Consider the following 19,035-nt stretch of genomic DNA (forward strand, 5'->3'; position numbering starts at 1 on the left):
CGGGCGCCCTACCCCGCAGCCCTCCGTGGGAGGGGACACCCGGGCGGCCCTCCCGCGCTCGCGGCGGTCTGAAGCGCCTCACGGGCGCTGCCGAGGAGACGCCCGCTGGGGCGGTTACCTCACGGCGGTGTGAAGCTGAGGCATGGGTTGCTCCCAGAGACTCTCCGGCTCCGTCAGGGACAGCCCGAGAGGGTAAACGAAGTGCCTTGCCGGTTGGATCGCCGTTTGCCCGCGGTACCGGGGCGTTACTGGCGTCGCAGCTTGTCGCCATTAGGCCGGTTGTGCCGGGTACCTGCAAACATAGGAGTAATACGCCCCTTTTCAGTCAGCCAGGAGCTGAGGTGTCCCCCAGGCCCGGGGTTCCTGGTCCAGCTAAAACAAAGCAGGCTGCGCGTCCCCCCTCTCGGTTGTGCCAGCCTGCCGCCGTGTCCCGGGGTACGGCGTCCCGGTCCTTCTGGCATCCAGCAAACCAGTTCCCTTCAAAACCCTTTCAACTCGGCCCGAGCCCGGCTACACCTCTCTTATCCTTTCTTCCCCAGCACAGTCTGCACTTAAAAAAAAAAAAAAAAAGTATCCTTAAAGTCTGCTGTTTAAAGCTGCCTGAAAGGAGATGGAAAGCTATTCATGGGTGACGGGGAGTGTTTAGGTGAGGGGACTGACTGCAAAGTTTAAATGCTGTAGAAATAGATAAGGTACTAAAAGCATAAATGGAGGTAAACAGAAGAGAGAAATATGCTTTGCTTTGGGTGCTGGAAGAACTGTCTTGTGATTAGAGCTTAAAATGCTATGGTTTAGTTCAACTGTGTTTGCTTTCATAGGTCACTACTACTCTTTGAATTAAACTCCACCAAGCAAAATGCCCCCGGGGCGGGGAGTTGCCTCGGCAACATCGTGTAAACTCAACAGCGTCGTGTAGTAGGAGCTGCCTGGAGGATTTGCCTGCAGAAGAGCCTGCCTCAGTAATAACTGAGACTACGTGCTCCGCAGTCAGAATAACATGCCGAAAATAAAATCAAAGTATATGTAATTACTGTTTGAATTCCTTGTTGTCCAGCAAAGGAAGACAGCTGCGAGCTAAAAATGGTCAGTAACTTCTCTTCGGGTTCCTGTGCCTGTTTCACACTTCGCTACTGAAGCACCAGGTAAGATGTTGTTTATGCCTTTTTATAGAACCTTTATAATTTTGAAGGGGTTTTTGTGTAGCCAAAAAAAAAGCAAAGTTTGGAGAAGTTCACCATCTGACATGACTCTTAACAGACTAATATAATGGGATAAACATTTTTATGGATTATCTGGTGTTTAGCACACAAATGAGAAAGCAAGAGTGCTGACTTCTATAGCTACTTTTGCACAGTTCATTGGATGACCTTGGTCATCAGCTATAGGTCATTCAATTTTTCTTGCTCTGTTTCCTCTTCTGTAAACTAAGAATGAAAGTACTGTCTGATGTCTGGCTGTTACACAGTTATAAAATAACACACATTCCTCACATAAAAAGTGTTATATAAAATTGTTATAAAAATTAATTTAATCTAGGATAAATACATGAGTCTCTTGGGAAGGCTGCTGCGTGCTTCCAAGTAATTATATTTTTTGCTGATAGAATCAATAACAAAAGTCTAAGTCTTTTCCTGACCAGCAGTTTTGAGTGGCAAAATGCTACTGAATCCAACAAAAGCCACATAGGCCCTCCATTTCCACCGACCTCTGTAGTGACTTTGAAATGGAACAATTCCTTACAAACAGACAGCTACACTGATTGTTACTTTCCATCTGTTGCATACATCTTACCATTGGTAGTACTTTGACATTAGGTGTTTTTTCCCCATGCATTAGTAGTACTACTGAGAGCCCTGAGCTCAGCTGCAAAGGAAAAAAAAAAAGGTATTTATGAATAAATTAAGAATAGGAATTTATGACGGAACTCAAAAAAAAAATGAAACAAACATTGCCGGGGCAGTACCCACGATTGCTGTTAGGAATAACTTGTAACAAAATTTATAATGTATGTTGAAAATGTTATGTACTGCTAGGTGTGGAAGATGTATAAAACAGAGTATTTTATTCAGTTACGTGATGTAAGGACAAGCAATGAAGTGAAAATATGCATGTGAGGAAAAGAACAGAGAGAAAATAAAATTTTATAAAGAAATTAGCAACATAAGTGCCACTAGGTGTCCTATTTTTCATAGTTCTACCTATCTATGGATTTAATCAACATAAATATAATTTTCTAAAAGACATACCTTTCTTTTAGCCTGCCATACAAATTAAGTTCTAAACCAGCTTAATTTGGTAGCATGTATGTGGTGACTATGCAATATTTTTGTGTGAGGGGAGAATGTATTGCAGCAAATTAAACTGAAGATGCAAATGCAAGAAAATGGAAACATTTTTGTGAAAGATAATTGTTTTAAATGGACATAACATCTATTTTTACACAGTTAAATAGGAGAACCCACTGCCCCATTATATCAGTTATGTCAGTACAACAGAACATTTCACATAATCCAGAAAGGAATAAGATATTTATGCTGTGTAAAAAGTTAGACCTCGTTCAATAATATTAGCAGGAACATACATATGTAAGATATAAATTGTCATATTACATACTTCTTGATTAGCTAGTAGGAAAAAAATTCCTTACAGGCATATTATTACATAATTTTCCATTATGGACTTTATAATATTCCTCTCTAGCACCCAGAGTTACCCAATGTAAGAATTTGATACCCAATGTAAGATATTTGTTATTAATATATGTTTAATTGTATATTCATATTCATTCATGTACATTCATACACATAAGATATCTGACAATATCTTATTTATGTACAATATCTTATGTATTTTATGGGTTTTTTAAAACTATAAGTTATTTATTAAATAATAAAGCCATTGGGAAACATTTTAATACAGATATTAACTACTATTCATGATTGTGTTTTCTTTTACTCATTTCAATTCGGTCTTTAATTACATTATGTGTTCTTGTCATTTGAGAAACAGAAGTTCACTATGTTTTCCAGAAAGAGCCCCAAATCCATCAAAGCTAGTAATTGAGACTAATTTTATTTTAAGAATGAGTTGTTTAGAATTTCAAATCTTCAAATCCTCTGACTTCACCCTCTCATGTTTCTTCTTTAAGAGTCTGCAATTTGTGATTGTTCTGTGTTGTTTATGCTACTATCATCTTATGGTACTGTTAATCTTTGAGTTTAATCTTAGAAAAGAGGGTTGATGTTTTCGTAATCATGAAACAGCTCACAGTATTCTTACTCACCATATTCAGGAATAGTGTTAACTGTGAACAGGGTCAATATTGCCCACACACAGCTTTATTAACCAGGAGGGTGACAGCTAGCTCCTTTTCCACAGCTATTGCTGATTAGTTGTGGAAAGGTTCATTACAGTCTCCTAATTAAGGGTAAAGCCTAATAAAAGCATCTTTGTGTGGAAAAAGCAATGTTTGGGGACAGGTTGTTCCCACTGTGGGAATTCAGTAATGCCTTAGAGATGATACAGCATAGGGGGTAATAGTCGTATGAAATAACATTAAAACTTAAAATCACAACGGTGGCATTTCCAATTAAAAGTGTGGTAAGGGGGTTAATCTATTTTGATCTTTTCAGTGTTTTTCAACAGCTAACAGCTTTAATTTTTTTAGCGAAAGATAGCATTTTCTTCAGAAAGAAACATGCATTTAGATCAGCTACAGTTAGGAATACAGATACAGTAGATAGAAAGTTTTAAATGAACAGTATAATTAATTCAAAATACATACTGTGTTTTATTTCTGAAAACAATCTCAAAAATAAATTAATATATTGAAAAACTTTACATACTTATATAATTAGCATGTTTTCTTTCTATGTTAAAAAAAGATTTACAGAGCTTAGATAGCTTTGTAAGATGATGCAAGCATCCGTGCTAGGTGTGAGAAAAAAATCTACATATTCTGCTTCACAGGTGTGTGCTTTACGATCTGAACTGTTGTGAAATCTCGGTCCCACTGAAGTCAGTAACAGGGCTACCGGATGTCTGAGTTTCCTCAAGCATGTTCTTTTCTGCAAGAACTATAGTATTAAATTCCACTGTAACTAAACTACTTTCATACAACCTGCCTTGTAGACTATGACTTTGCTGTCAGTTTGGACAAGCACCTAGCTGTCTACTGTTACTTCTGCATACAATTGTTAACATAAGGTGTAGAAAAGAAATGTACAAAGAGAGAAAATACTTGCTGTTTTAATTTCCCGAGAGCAGCTTTTTCAAATGTTTATTGTTTGACTTTGCTATTGTTGGCTTGTAGATCTCCTCAAAAATCTGTTATGTTAAACTGAAAAGACAAGGCACAAATAGTCACAATGAACATTATTCTTTCTTCTGTTTCTGCCTGAATTTACAAATACTGTAAAAGCATAACTTTGAATATGCAAGGGATTATTTATGGATGAGTTAATCTCTATCTGGAGTGATTCAAGGTTGGAAAATTGATCTCTAAGGATATCAAAGCATTATTTGGGAATCCTGATGGAAATCTCTTTTAAGCCTATCATGTCAGTGTAGAGAGCTCATATACCTTCATAGAAGTCCAGCAGTTTACAGTGCCAGACTACAGACGGTACATGGATAGCTCTGTTATTCCTTTCCTTAAGCTACTGTTATGTCTCTCAACAACCAGGAGTTAAAATATCAAATGTTTGTAATACTAATTTAACGTCAGCTTTGAAGTGTTTTGGTTTTATGAATGTAGTACAATTTGAATAATATATTTTTCTAAACATACAGAGGTACTGAGATGCTCACAGAAAGGTACACTCATGGTTAAGATAACTGGTTTTGACAATACAATAGTTTTAAGTGAGAAACAAAAGTTTACTACTAATATGTTAATAGGCTAACTCTGTTGGCTAATGACTATTGGTTATATCAAATTCAGTCAGATGCCTGGCACAGGTCACAGAAATTCATTGGAAACAAAAAAGGCAATAATGTAATGGCTAGTTATTTTTTATAATGTGTACAATTTTTAAACACCTAAAAATTTACCTTTGTAAATATTCAGAAATAATACATTGCCATTCATGTATTTATGAATTTATAATAGTTCTGAGATAAAGCATGAAATTTGTACCCTGTTGATATCAATGAGATTTTTTAATGGTTTCAATCAAATCAGTCTGGATGCACTGGCTCTGTAGAGAAAAATGCCCAGTTAAGTTTTGAACATATGTTTAAAACTAGACTGTTTGTATTATGGGATAATTACTTCTCAAGATACTTTAAAATTATTTACATAGTAAATGACGTATTTCTTTGAAATTTATAGAAAGATTCCACTTGACTTCACATTTCTTTGGAATAAGCTATCAAAGACATTTGTTGAGGCTGCAGTGTACAAGCTATTCAGTGCTCAGAAAGTTTTGGATGTTGAAACTCTTTTACTGAGAGAGAGTTTTGACAAAGTAGACAAAGATAAACATTTAATTCAGGTTTTGTTTCTCAGTAATATGTTAAAAATGCAATTATCTCCCAAATGTGAAGTGTTGACTTTCTGGTCCCACAGTCAAATATCAGCAAAGTAACACTGACAGCTTTCATGTCTTATTCGACATCGCATACCTTGAGTTTTTAGCAATAAAAACTGTGTCCATACTGTTTGGTTCTGTCTATTCTCAGGACAGGACATTGGATGTTAAGCTAAATTATAATATTTTTAATAATTTCAAGTACTTTTTAAATGTTTTGTCCTACTTATGGGTCTGAAATAATGAAATATAAAGTGCTGATTTGTACATGTGAATTGGAAATCAATTAATGAAAAATTTTTTCAGGTTTCAGGACCTTAATACATCTAATGACAGTATGTCTGACAAACAACAAAATAAGAGGAGAAGCAAAGAAGGTAGTGTAACCAAAGTTTATATGTATAAAGTGTAACATGTGGGATCTGAAGAAGAAAAAAGACAATGTTAACTTGAAATCTGGCCACTTGTCAAAAAAAAATTGAAATAAAACTCAGAATTATTTTCCACCTTTGAAAAGCCCTGAGATTTGTTTTGGTTTTAATAGCTTTCCTATTTTTAAATGCTTTACTTTTGTAGAGTTTCTGTCAATATGTTTCTTATATTTCTGTTCTACTGAAATAGGAGCTGTAATTGGATATTTTTTTTAGATGTTCTTTGCTTTTATAGTACATTGAATTAATACACTTACCTAAATAACTAAAAATAATTCAGATTTATGCAATCACGTTTCCAAAAATTATAACAGAAAGTATGTATAGGTATTAGTCAAACGAAACATGCTCTTTTTCTTCTGATAGTTACTTCCTGTATTTCTTTATAATAATATTTTAATGACCAAAAATAACTGCATTTGCTTTGTGTTACTGGTCAAAGAATTATACTGCTTTTATGCAAATACTACTGTACTGTTGCAGGTTGTGGTAGTGTTGTTGCTCTTCAGAATGCAGATAAGATAATGAAAGAAATGCATCAGTCATACAAAGCTCTAGGAAGAAACAGGTAAGTAGTATTAATATTTAATTTGCAGTTGGGCATGCAGAAATGGAGACAAAGTAGGTAGTAGTTGATGAGTAAGAAAATATTTCCTTAGTGCCAGATGTCATATACAGCTGTATATGTTGTGTAGTGTTTCTGTCTTCCCAAAATCAATTATTGGCCATTGCTGGAGGCAGGATATTGCGCTAGATGGACAAATTATTTGGTACAATATGAAAAAACATATAGTATATAGTTTTACATCAGCATTTGATTTAATTAAAAACAGACAATTATCTTGCATACAGCTTTAAGATTAGTTTAGATTATATTTTTGTACCTCTTTTCAATCACCGTATTTATCTTTTTCCGTATTTGGATTTTTCATTCTTCAGAAACCAGGTGGCAGAAATCTGAGGCTTGCCCGCACAGCCGCTATTCTTTCAGGCAGGCCATAGCATATTTTATAAATAACAAAGGCACATCTGGTCTTCAGAATTCTTCTGACATGCTTTCCTGATGATTCATAAAAAATACATACTAGAAGCAGGCAGTTTTTGTCAAGAAGGGGAAGGTGGGCAATACGTTTTTCCCTTCTATTGTTGCTCGGTTTACATTGTTTGTCATTCATTCTCACTTGTAGTCATCTCTGGCATCGCAGTCAGATGCTGCCAGGGAGAGCCACAGCTTCCCAGATGGACCAAGAAAGAAAACATACTTTGGCATTCTTGGATCTTACAAGCTTCTTGTTCACATTATTCTCCAGTCATGTGATTATTTGAACTGAGTAGGCTCCTTCCACTTATTTTCACACTGTATTTTGTTTTTTTTTGTTTTTGCCTTTCAGCCAAATAGCACCAACATCCAGACCGTGGCTAGATCAACAAGTGGCATGTTTTCCAAGTAAAAATCAGTTAGCATTACAGATGAGACATCACACTTCTTCACCTTTCTTCCTGAAGAAAGAGAACGTAGGGCGTGGCTTTGACTTCAGCTTTCTGCTACAGGCCTCATGCCCAGAATCCAACATTTCAAAATCATTTATGGATTTAGATGCTTTTCAGATAATAAAAGCACAAATACAACAAAGTAAGTTCAATTTTAAAAGTCACAATTTTTAAATAAATTTATATATTGTTATCAAATTAGATGGGAAAGCCTCAGAAGTCCTTTTTCTTTAAACTTCAAATTGTCTTTATGTCTGTTTGACTTCTGCACATAAAGTAGACTTCAGCCATATTGACCCTCTTCTTTAATTATATATATGTGCGTATTTGCAGAATGAAGGAAATAAAGAGAACCAATGACAGACTTCACCATTCCTGTTACTCTGTAAAATGAAACTGAGCCCACAAAATGTAAAGTGTAATTCTCCGTAGCTGGAGTGGGGCCGTGATGGCATTTCTTTCACTTTTTTCCTCATACTGGCAATATTATTTAGCCACATATTGAAGTTAGCAAACATCTGAAATTGAGGAGAAATATTTGCTTAAATTATTAGAATCAAAGTATTTAAAAATTATCATATTTTATAGTTTTCTATAGAAAATGGAATTGTAAAGTTCAGTGTCACAATTAAATTTCAACTTACAACTTTTTCCTGCATAGCAGATTTATAGCATAGTCTTGCATCCATACATCAGACCGATTCTTGGTCCGCAGAACCCTACAGTTTGAAATTAATTTATAAATGAAAATCATAGTCTGTTTAACAATACCAAATTAACATTTCATTTGTTTTGATTTTTAAGGGTTAAATATAACAATGCTAAAAACCAGGAACAAGAGATCTGAGGTAAGGTGGTATTATGTATAAAACTGAACACCGTTAAAAGTATTATATGCTTTCAAAACTTTAAAAATAGGAATACAGAAGAAGTGTAGGTAGTTTCCGCTGTTTAATCTTCAGGTTTTTGGCTGAACATGAAGTATTTTTACTTTTTTTTTTATATATATATATGTGTGTGTCTGTGTCGGCAAATCTTCAGATGTGTATCAACAATTTGTCAGTAAGGTGTTACATTAGGGTTTTTGTGGGGTAAAGGTTTGGAAGTTCAAAAAGATATAAAACCTTTTAAAACAGAAATATGTAAGTTAATTTAAAGTATGCACATCCTATATGTTAAACATGTTAGATGTCTAGTTTTGCCAAATTTAAAAAAATAAACAATTTTCTTGTATTGAGTGGTAATTTAAAATCAAAGCCAAGTTGAAGAACAGTCTTGATATTAGATGATTGCTGAAATTTATTGTGTCAGCAAACAAAAAATAAGATCTTAGGATTAAACATATTTGACATGGAATTTTGTGATAGGTGTAAATAGGATTCCTGACAAAACTTTTGTACTTACAAGCAAGCTAGCAATTTTACATGTATCAGTGCTTCACACTACATGAGCCTTAAAAGTTACAAAAGATCAAATATACTGTATTTAGAAAAAAGATAATTTGGTCTTTATGGATATTAATTAAAAGCCCTTTGTACAAAAGATTTGACTCATTGAATCAGCTGTATACTTTAGTGAACCCACTACAGAATACAACAGTGTTCACAGGAAAAAAGTAAAGAAAAGTGTGGAAGTAATAGCAAGAGTTCTGGCAGAAGATCATAAAAAGGGCTATGGAAAAAATATTACAAATGGAGGGAAATGTTTAAGAAAAATAATTTAGCTGACCTCAGTGTGATTCGATATAGCTTTATTTCATGTCTTAGGCTCTGATGATTTCTAGAGGCATATCATTTGGGATAAACAGAGCATTCATATTAAAGCCATGAAGGACAAAGCCTTCAGAACTGTAAATTTCAAAACAGCACGCATTGCTTTTCCTGGCACATTCAAACCTCAGTTTGCCCTTGGAATGCAAACAAAAATTTCCTGCAGGTTGCAAACTGATGTTGAATATAGACATGCAAATGAGTACTCAGAGCATATGACTGTGTGATTATTTCTATTGCATTCATTTACATAAAAATATACAGTATATTCAGCTTATTTTTTCTCTATACAGTATATTCAAGCTTATTTTTTCTCCATTTCCTATAAAATAACGAATAGAAATATTATTTTCAGAAAATTATTCTCACTATTCATTTGAATAGTCACAACAAAATACTCAAATTCTCAGATCTGTTCTCTTTCAAAGATATACTGTACATTTCAACTAATGGGATGGGAAGAGACGAAAGAAGGGAGGAATCATGAAATACATCCCCCACACAACACACTTCTGTGTTAGCTGCCATATAAAAATGGCCTTTGGGTAGCTAAAAGTGAAGTGCAGACTGTGCTATCTTCCAATGTACTTAAAACTGCGAGCTAAATCTGTGGCCCATATGACATGGTTTATGGAAATTTATAAGATTACACTAAATACATGGAAGATCTATATGTTTAGATTTATAATAATGTCTTTTAAAACCTATAAATAATTTGTAAGAATTGTTTTTTCCATGGATAAAATAGCATTCTGTTATAATAATCTAGCTTTTGCTTTTTAAAAATTGCTTATATGAGATCTAGTTCCATTGGGAATATAATTAGTGGTGTCAGCACACTTTGGAGGATTACATAAAAAGACTTTAAATATCAGCATAAGAGTAGTGCTCTCATTCAGTGAGAGTGCACAGCAAGAAAGAAACTTTGGCACATGAAGCCACTGACCGGCCTTTGAATTCCTGTAGTAAACATGCTATGTGGCATAAGACATAGTTAATAACTGACAAGATGATTTGTATATGTGGACAAAAGCTTATTACTTTTAAATCATGGAGAATGACTTGTGCCTTATAGCAAAGGATCCTGCTTTCTGTACTATGAAATACTGAGAAATAATTCTGGGTGTGAGAAAATTCATGTACGGATGTGAAAAAATGCATGTATTTTCTCAGGGGTTTGATATTACACTTCATATTACGTTAAATATGGGAATATATAAAAGAATAATCCTTTTCTGATTTTATTTTCTTAGTCTGCTTGGTTCTTAGTGATTAAATTTTACCTGTATCTGTTGTGTAGCACATTATTAATGGTTTTTATGGAAATTGCAGTTTCATTTGCCACCAGTGACATTTCAGCCTGTAAGAACAATTCATCTTGCTCCTCTAGAGGATGATATTGTCAATGAAAGCACCAACATCAGAAATATTTTGAATATTATGAACTCTATTCCTCAGCCTATAAAACCAGTTACTAAATTTTATCAGTATCAGTTAGACAATCTATTAAAAAGGCATGCTGAAAAGTCATCAGATGTGATTGTGGCTACTATTTCTGATCAGTTCACTCCAGGGAAAGACCTGTACTACTTCAGCATGAGTAACTATTATAAGTACCCTAGCAACAAGAAAGAAGAAATTCAAAGCAATTTAAAATGGAGGGAAGCTGGTGTAGCTGACAATACTGAAAAGAATGACCAGATGAAGTACCAGTTTTCAGTGGCTTGTAAGAACGCAGATCTTGCGACCCAAGCCAGTTTCTCTGATGATAGTTATCCCTACTTGAGCTCAAGTAATGCCCTGGTAAACTGTGGAATATTTACAGCTCAGACAACGTTTACAGTGTCAAGCGACAGAGAAGCATTGAGAGCTGGCAATAAGGAAAGAAGAGCGGAGAATTCCTGTAGAACTGGTCTAGAAGAAGGAAATTATACAGAGATTATACTGGATTATAGAGCACATGAAGATGCTGAGAGTGCGAACTGTGTGCTTGACAATCATGATTTAGATTCTTCCTGTAAAAATGAAGTGATAGAGGCCTACCATGCCTTAGAAGATAATTCTGTAGCTGCAGTAATTCCCAGAGTAGAAGCGCAAGATCCTTGCGGAGAACAGACAGAAAATGTTGTTTGTCTCTTTGAATCTGAAATGGAAAAAGAAGCAATGTCAGAAGCAACTTCAAAAGACCAAAATGAGCTTGTACCTGTTGTTCATGTTACATTCTCTGAACAAGAACCAGCTAGGGAACCACACATTGCTAAACAACCTGCCACAAAAAAGAGTGTAATTCGTAGCCTGCCTCCTCATGTTACTCAGAGCTTCAACATTCTTGCTCGCAAAGAAAATGACAAAAGTAAAATAAAGATGAATAGAAATAAATATTCATCAAAATCTAAAATGAGTAACAAGATAAAGATATCTGAAGACTTAATTTTTTCTGATGAGATTTCCACAAAATGTAATGCCAAAAGTCAGATTTTTCCGTCTTTGGAACTGCCACATGTGGAATCTGAGACTTCCCTGAAGAGTCAAAAAAAATGCCCTCAAGCAGACAAAGACCATTTTCCTCAGAGTGCTCAAAAACTTAAAAAGCAAAGTTTCTCCTGCAGTTGCAAAAACTCAGTTATCTTAAAGAAAGCTGTTACTCCACTTTCTCTACCACATGCGCAGTCTGCTTCAGATTTTGTAGATCTGAAATACAGTGACATGTTCAAGAAAATAAATTCAAATGACAAAGGCCCAGGTATTTATGAAATGTTTGGAACTCCTGTCTATTCCCACACGCGTGAGCTTGATCAACATGAGAACAGTTTTTATAGAGTTGTTTGTTCTGCTCCATCTGGGAGATGTACTGCTAGCACTTGCAGGTCTACCTGCAGTAAAGGGAGAGAGAGCAACCGAGTAAGAAATACTCAAAAGAGAACATATTCTAAGCCAAAGAAGACCATACCTGGCACTAAACAAAAGCAGAAAAGTTTAATTCCAAAGGACAGAAGTACCGAGTTGAGTGACAGCAACACAGAGCAAGATAATGTAATAACTTCTGATTCAGATTGCCAGATAAACACTTCAAGGAGCATGACATTGTTTCATGAAGACACAGATCATCAGCTTATGTTTTTAGAAGAGCTTTCACAATCAACTAAGCAAAATAAAATTTTTTCAAATTCAAACTTATCAACTATTAAAGAAGATTCTTTGGAGCAGTCTTTAGACAGTCAGGATATATCCAACCATCAGAGAGCTGCTACCTGTAGCCAGAATCCTCTTCAGTTCAGCGATGAAGGCTACACAGAATGTGTTGCTCTAAGTAACAGTCTGCTAACAGCACACCAGAACGTTTGTGTACCCCAGTACAGGGTGGATGTGGATGGCTGCAAAGGCCTGGAATCAGACCAGGCCCCCTTCAAGTCTATAAATAAATGTGAAGCATTGCCCTTTTCAGATAGACTGGAGTGTCAATCCCCTACAAAAAAATTAAATCACAGTTGGGCATACACACCTCAAAACAGTGGTTTGGCAAATGAATTGACTCAGCCTTCAGTGATTCAGACAAAAAATGTTACAAGCCCCAGTTTCCAGACAAGTCAAACCATTTTGTCCTGGGCAGATAATAAGGATATGACTGATGAGTTGCTTAGTTGTCTGGCAGAAGAATTGCTAATGCTTGAAGAAAAAGCCATCAACTCTTCAAGAACAAAAAATACAGGTTCTAAAATGCAAAATACACATACTAAAGAAGAAGAAAATATGATGAATGGAGATGGCGCAATAGTAAATAGTGCTCTAGAGAAGGTAAAAGTAATTTCTTGTAACTTGATATCTCCTTTGAGTGATGCTTCAATGCAAGTTTGGATGAAAGATAGGGAATATATGCTCATTAATGATCAAGTCTCTTTTCTGATTCTTCCAATGCTCAGTTGAGGATACCCATATTAGAGGCTGCATGTCAGGACACAAGCCAGATCATACTAAGGCATGACAGGAATAGCTATCAAGGCTTATATGATGGGTCAAGATAAATTGAGAAACTGTAGTGAATAAAAAGGAGAGGCTATTTTAACTGAAGAGCATGTATAAAAAGGTGCTGGGGCAAGGCAAAAGCTCTTGAGATCTTGACACCTAAGGAATATGAAAAGACACTACAAATGGTTCTTGTATATCCAAACGGGCAATTTCCTTGAATCTCTGAGTGCAACCAAATACTTTTCTAGGTATGAACTACAAGTATTGGCTTATCAGACAGACTTAAGGCTGTTTAATTAATGTTTAATCAAAACTTCAAGCTCAGAAGGCTTGGATTCTGGCCCCCAACTCAGTTAACAACCTTCACCTACTAAGGTGCTTATCTACCACTACTGCTTCTCCTTGGGCCTGTTAGCTTTTTGTCTGTTTAAATTACAAATTTATAAGGAAATTTCTTTCACTACATGTCGATACACTTCCTTATGCTTCTGCAGACACAGGTGCCAATTATACCTCCATTCTCACTTCTCCTAGGGAGATCCATGGCTAGATGGAGTAATTATTACCATCTTTCTGAAGCAGTCTCTTCTTCCTGTGAAGTCATGTTCAAATTGTTTTCAACAGACTTCGGTTACATATGTTACCTAGAGCAAGGCGATAGTCATATTCACCCTTCAGCTTAGCAAACTGTATCTACAGTGACAAAAAAAATTAGTAAGCAGATGTATATCCTGCTATTTTAAGTACTCCTTCTGCCTGTCTTCCTGTCAATGGAAAAAGATGGCATGCTATAATCTTCTGGTTATGCACTGTTGTGATATATACTTGAAAATATTTATGTAGTCTTAGTTAGTATAGCAATTGTATTGATGAGCCAGGCGATGAATATATAAATATATAAAAAAATCTATAGAAAAGAGTCATGCCAGGTAAAAATTAATGTAAGGATAATATGAAATCTTTTTTTTTTCCTCCCTGCTTTCTCCCCACACTGACCATCATCTTTCAAGCAGAATTACAGTAAAACCTTTTTGGCATCAAATGAAGAAAGTGACTTGCTAAACTTTGAGGAATCTACTAAATTACCAGGAAGCAGTTTAACTAATAAAGATCCTATCATGTGGACGAGAGGTGAAGTCCTTGGAAAGGGAGCCTATGGCACGGTAAGTTAACGTCTGAGTATGTTAAGAGATGCGCTGGTTGTCTTCGAGATACATCTTGCCTTATAACTGGCGGTTGTCCTATTCAACAAATAACAGGTATTTTGGATTATACAATAAGACATGAAATATGACAAGCACAAAGATACTATTTAAAATAAGTAAATATTCAGTTTCATTTCATGTTTCATTTTAATAAATGCTAGTTTCATTGTAGGTATACTGCGGTCTGACAAGCCAGGGACAATTAATAGCTGTAAAACAGGTTGTTTTGGATACGTCAGATCAACTCACTACAGAAAAGGAGTATCAGAAGTTTCATGAGGAAGTTGATCTTTTGAAGACATTGAAGCACGTCAACATTGTAACTTATTTAGGCACTTGTCTGGAAGACAACATTTTAAGCATTTTCATGGAGTTTGTTCCTGGTGGCTCAATTTCTAGTATTATTAATCGTTTTGGTCCGTTGCCAGAAATTGTCCTTTGTAAATACACAAAACAAATTCTGCAAGGGGTTGCATATTTACATGACAATTGCGTGGTACATAGAGATATCAAAGGCAATAATGTTATGCTGATGCCAAATGGTATAGTAAAGCTAATCGACTTTGGCTGTGCCAGGCGTTTAGCTTGGGTAAGCCTCAGTGGCACACACAGCGAGATGCTCAAGTCTGTGCATGGGACTCCATACTGGATGGCACCAGAAGTTATAAATGAATCTGGATATGGAAGAAAATCAGACATCTGGAGTGTTGGCTGCACTGTATTTGAGATGGCAACAGGAAAACCGCCGCTGGCTTCCATGGATAGGATAGCAGCCATGTTCTATATTGGGGCCCACAGAGGACTGATGCCTTCCCTACCTGATCGATTCTCTGGCACTGCTGTAGATTTTGTGCATGCATGCTTAACCAGGTATGTAGATTTTTAACTGAAAAATGGAAGGAAAAATGCAGATAGTTTCTTTGTAGAGATTGTTGATGGGAGCTTAGGTTACCTTTTATAGGGTACATGCGACTGTGTAGAAAAACGGTGTTGTAAATGCATAGGGTTTTCAACATTTCAGGAAAGCCTTTAAATAATAGTATACATAAAAGAGCTTTACTCTCTATAATGGTACAAAAAACCCCTCCCAAATTCTCTTTTTGTAGGCCTTATACTCATCATTTACTTTCCCTGTAATTTTCATGCAGAAACATGGCACCACTGAGTTTTAGACAAAATGTTTGATAAATTTCTTTGATATGCCTTGCTGTTCCAATGTTTTGAGGACAATATTCTAAATGAAAGAGCTTTCACTTAATTCTTATCTTCTGCAGTAGAAAAATCTGTTATCACTGCCAGTCCAGAAAATACATGTTTATTTGAAACATAAAGTTCTCTATATTTATAAAAAACCACTAGCATTCACCCATTATAAGAATTATTTTTGTAGTGTTTGTTTTGTTTTAAATATCAGCTTTGTCCTAGATGTTTAAATGGACTATTAATTTCAAGAGCTAAGTTCCTGACCTCTATGGGTAATCTTCATAAAATTAATAGCACCTTTTAGATATCTCTAAAGACCAGATTTCAGTGCTAGAGAGAAGCATAATATTTACTGGGTATGGCAGTGGTCTTGGAGGCAGGAAGCCTGATTTCTGATCCCTGGATTAGAATTTTTATGGTATGGTTGCGGTTCCTGTGGACCGTAGAACAATAACCAGAAAAATTGTGGACTATATAGAGAGACATCATATATACTTTGATTCACAGAGAACAGTGTTTAAAAGGTAAAAAGAATTGTTAGGTAGGAAGAAACATACAGATATAAAGCATTTTTAATAAAGTATTTACCTTTTCAAAAATCAGGATGCACCTGTGGCAGCAAAGTTCTAATGATCTCACAATGTCCTAAATATAAATGCCTCCCTCATCCCATCTTCCACATTAGTTTATCATTTAAGAAATTGGTGTTCTTTACTCCTTACCCTGTTTTTTTCTCCAAATTGAGGGTTGAAAAAGCCCAAAGCCCTTGGCTTTAGCAAGCCCATATTGTAATTTCAATACTGTAATTCCAAATGGACTCCTTAACATGAATGATGTTGTTTGGAGATGACAGAATATCCTGATTGACACAAAATCAAACAAATAATTGTCACCATCCCTAAATACTTTTTTGGTGCACCTGAAACAGCCACATTATTCAAAGTTTTGGAAGGAATTTAGAGGAACAAAAATTATTTCTGTAATAATAAAATATTTCTGGTTTATAATTCATAAATTCCAACAATCTCTTTCCATAAACCCTGCTTTCCATTCTACCAGCTTTATCAAAAAAGCCTAAAAATTAGTAATGACTGGAGAAATGAGGAAAAAAAAAGGGCTCATTTTGCATTATTATTTTACAAACAATTACATCACAGGCATGCATATTCATTTTATGTACTGATTTTTCAAACCCTCAATGCAGAGATCAACATGAACGCCCTTCTGCTCTGCAGTTGCTGGACCACCCCTTTGTGAAAGGAAGACAGTGAATTTTTCAGAACTCTTGCCAAATGAGTGTACATTTTCCATATAAAAACTTCCACTTGTGAAAAAAGATCAGAAGGAACTGGACTTAAAAATGACAGCAGAAATTACTAGAGAGCAATTGTGTACAAGGAGTCTATTATTAGACAGCAGTATGAGTAAAGTAACATTTTTTTGCAATGTCTGTGCTCATTGGAGTGGGCATTCCTTCACTGTGAACACAGGGCCACGTTTTGTTGTATTTGGAGAGACTTTACGAGAAAAAAATCACACATCACCATCACCGGTATGTGACAGGCAAGGTAAGTTGGAATGCCAATTTGTCTGTAAAAACCTATGCTATTGGCAAAAAGCATTGCAGATGCTGAAGGCTCTGTGAAAGCTCTGCAGGAAGCTCTACTCAAACTTGTAGATAAGTCATTAGGTGTGCCTGTGATGATCCCGTAGGAACGCCAACCCATATAACTATATCGGCATAAAACGTATTGAAGCTTTTATTTAGCTAGGCAGGCCCTTTCATTTTTGGCTGGTGAAAAAAAAAAACTTAGTTTTTGCGTACGTATATCAGTCCTTTGTTACTGAGGTACAGTATCACTTACGAGATACTGTGGTGATAATGACAAGAGATACCCTGGTGTACACATGTGCGTCTTTACTGAGCTTACATCAGGATCAGTTCCCAGTCTGGCTAGAGTTATGAATCTAAACCCTGTGACTGACTTTTCTCAACAAAGTAGTGCATTTTATGGACAGTTTCAGGTCACAGAATGGTTGAGGTTGGAAAGGGCCTCTGGAGATGCTCTAATCCAATCCTGCTGCTCAGAGCAGGGTTGACTGAAGCAGGTTGCTCAGGTCCTTGTCCATTTGGCTTTGAGTATCATCAAGGGTGGAGACTCCACAGCCTCTCTAGGCAACACGTTCCAGTGTTCAACCACCCTCGTAGTAAAAATGTTTTTATGTTTGAACAGACTGTCTTGTATGTCAAGTTGTGCCCACTGCCTCTTGTCCTGTCGCTGGTAACACTGAAGAGTCTGGCTCTGTCTCCCTCACTGCCCCCATCAGGTATTGATACACGTGGATACAATCCCCCCGAACCTACTCGTTCATCATGCAGTGGCGTATTTTCTGTGTTGAGAGCGATGTGTTGTAATTCTCACCCGTCTGTTTGCTGGTACAAAGCAGCAAAAGCATAGGAGCATTACCTTTCTCTTGTTTGCAAAGGCTGTGAAATGCTGTTTCAATCACTAGACAGTCTACTGCTATTTTCAGTATCCTTAATCTGAAATAGAACAGCAAATTTGATTCTGAAACTTGAACTGTTTTGAGAAACACCTGAGTGAGCACTATGTAGTTAGATGACATATAACAGTCTCCATCTGCACTGCAAAAATAATTTTTACAGTTAGTATAACTAGCTACTACTAACTGCATAAAATTAAATAAAATCTGAAATTTTTTTTTATATATTAATAAAACAAAAAAAAAATCAGGTATTAGTATTTAGATTGTCCTCTTTCTGATAAGGCTTCTTCCTGAGTATTTTTCAAATTTAAAATTTCAGGGGAATTTTAGAAACCAAAAATTGGTTTCACTGCATCAAGATGTGGTGAACCTTACACCTTTATGAGCACCTAGGCTCCAGGAAGAGATGCAGTAAAACTCAGCCCTACAACTGCTAAGGGCTGAGCTCTCAAGAATTCAAGACCCTGAGTTCAGTGCCAGGAGTAACATGAAAATCAGTGTTTTACAAAAAGGAATGAAGGACGTTCTAAGTTTTATATAAAATCAACTTTCCCCAGAGCTAAGCATTTTAGTTACTTAAATAGCTTTCAAACTTTATTTTATTCCAGTAGTCTGACTTCAGAGACTTGGTCTAAACTTTATAAAAGCAAAGAGAAATCAGTACTTCTAGCAAAATTCTTTATTTTCTGTAGGATGTCACATAACAACGATAGAATATTATGCCAGTATAAGAGAAATCCTAACATCACAGTAATCTTCAAAGTTCAAACAATTAACAGTCCCGTTTTGAGGAATACTGATCCTCATGCCAAAAAATCCATGGCAACTTCACGTTAAAGCTTCTTCATGTTAAAGTAGCTTGCAGAATAAAGGTTGGAACCCTGGCATATGAACTCAAGCGGGATGTACGTAATTCATGATGTATATTAAT

The 19,035-nt window shown here is 35.9% G+C and overlaps 1 protein-coding gene across 1 annotated transcript; it reads left to right on the plus strand.

Annotated features, from left to right (window-relative positions):
* Positions 1 to 30: 30 nt before the first annotated feature.
* MAP3K19 (mitogen-activated protein kinase kinase kinase 19) lies at positions 31 to 18,172 on the plus strand. Its single transcript, XM_075152734.1, has 10 exons — positions 31 to 192; positions 819 to 1,142; positions 5,838 to 5,908; positions 6,446 to 6,530; positions 7,354 to 7,595; positions 8,258 to 8,301; positions 10,555 to 13,017; positions 14,202 to 14,351; positions 14,566 to 15,263; positions 16,801 to 18,172. Exons 3-10 carry the CDS (start codon positions 5,869 to 5,871, stop codon positions 16,865 to 16,867), a joined length of 3,789 nt encoding a protein of 1,262 aa, XP_075008835.1. The 5' UTR covers positions 31 to 192; positions 819 to 1,142; positions 5,838 to 5,868; the 3' UTR covers positions 16,868 to 18,172.
* The last annotated feature ends 863 nt before the right edge of the window (positions 18,173 to 19,035 follow it).

The sequence above is a fragment of the Calonectris borealis genome, chromosome 6 (assembly GCF_964195595.1).
Source record: "Calonectris borealis chromosome 6, bCalBor7.hap1.2, whole genome shotgun sequence".
Taxonomy (NCBI): Eukaryota; Metazoa; Chordata; class Aves; order Procellariiformes; family Procellariidae; genus Calonectris; species Calonectris borealis.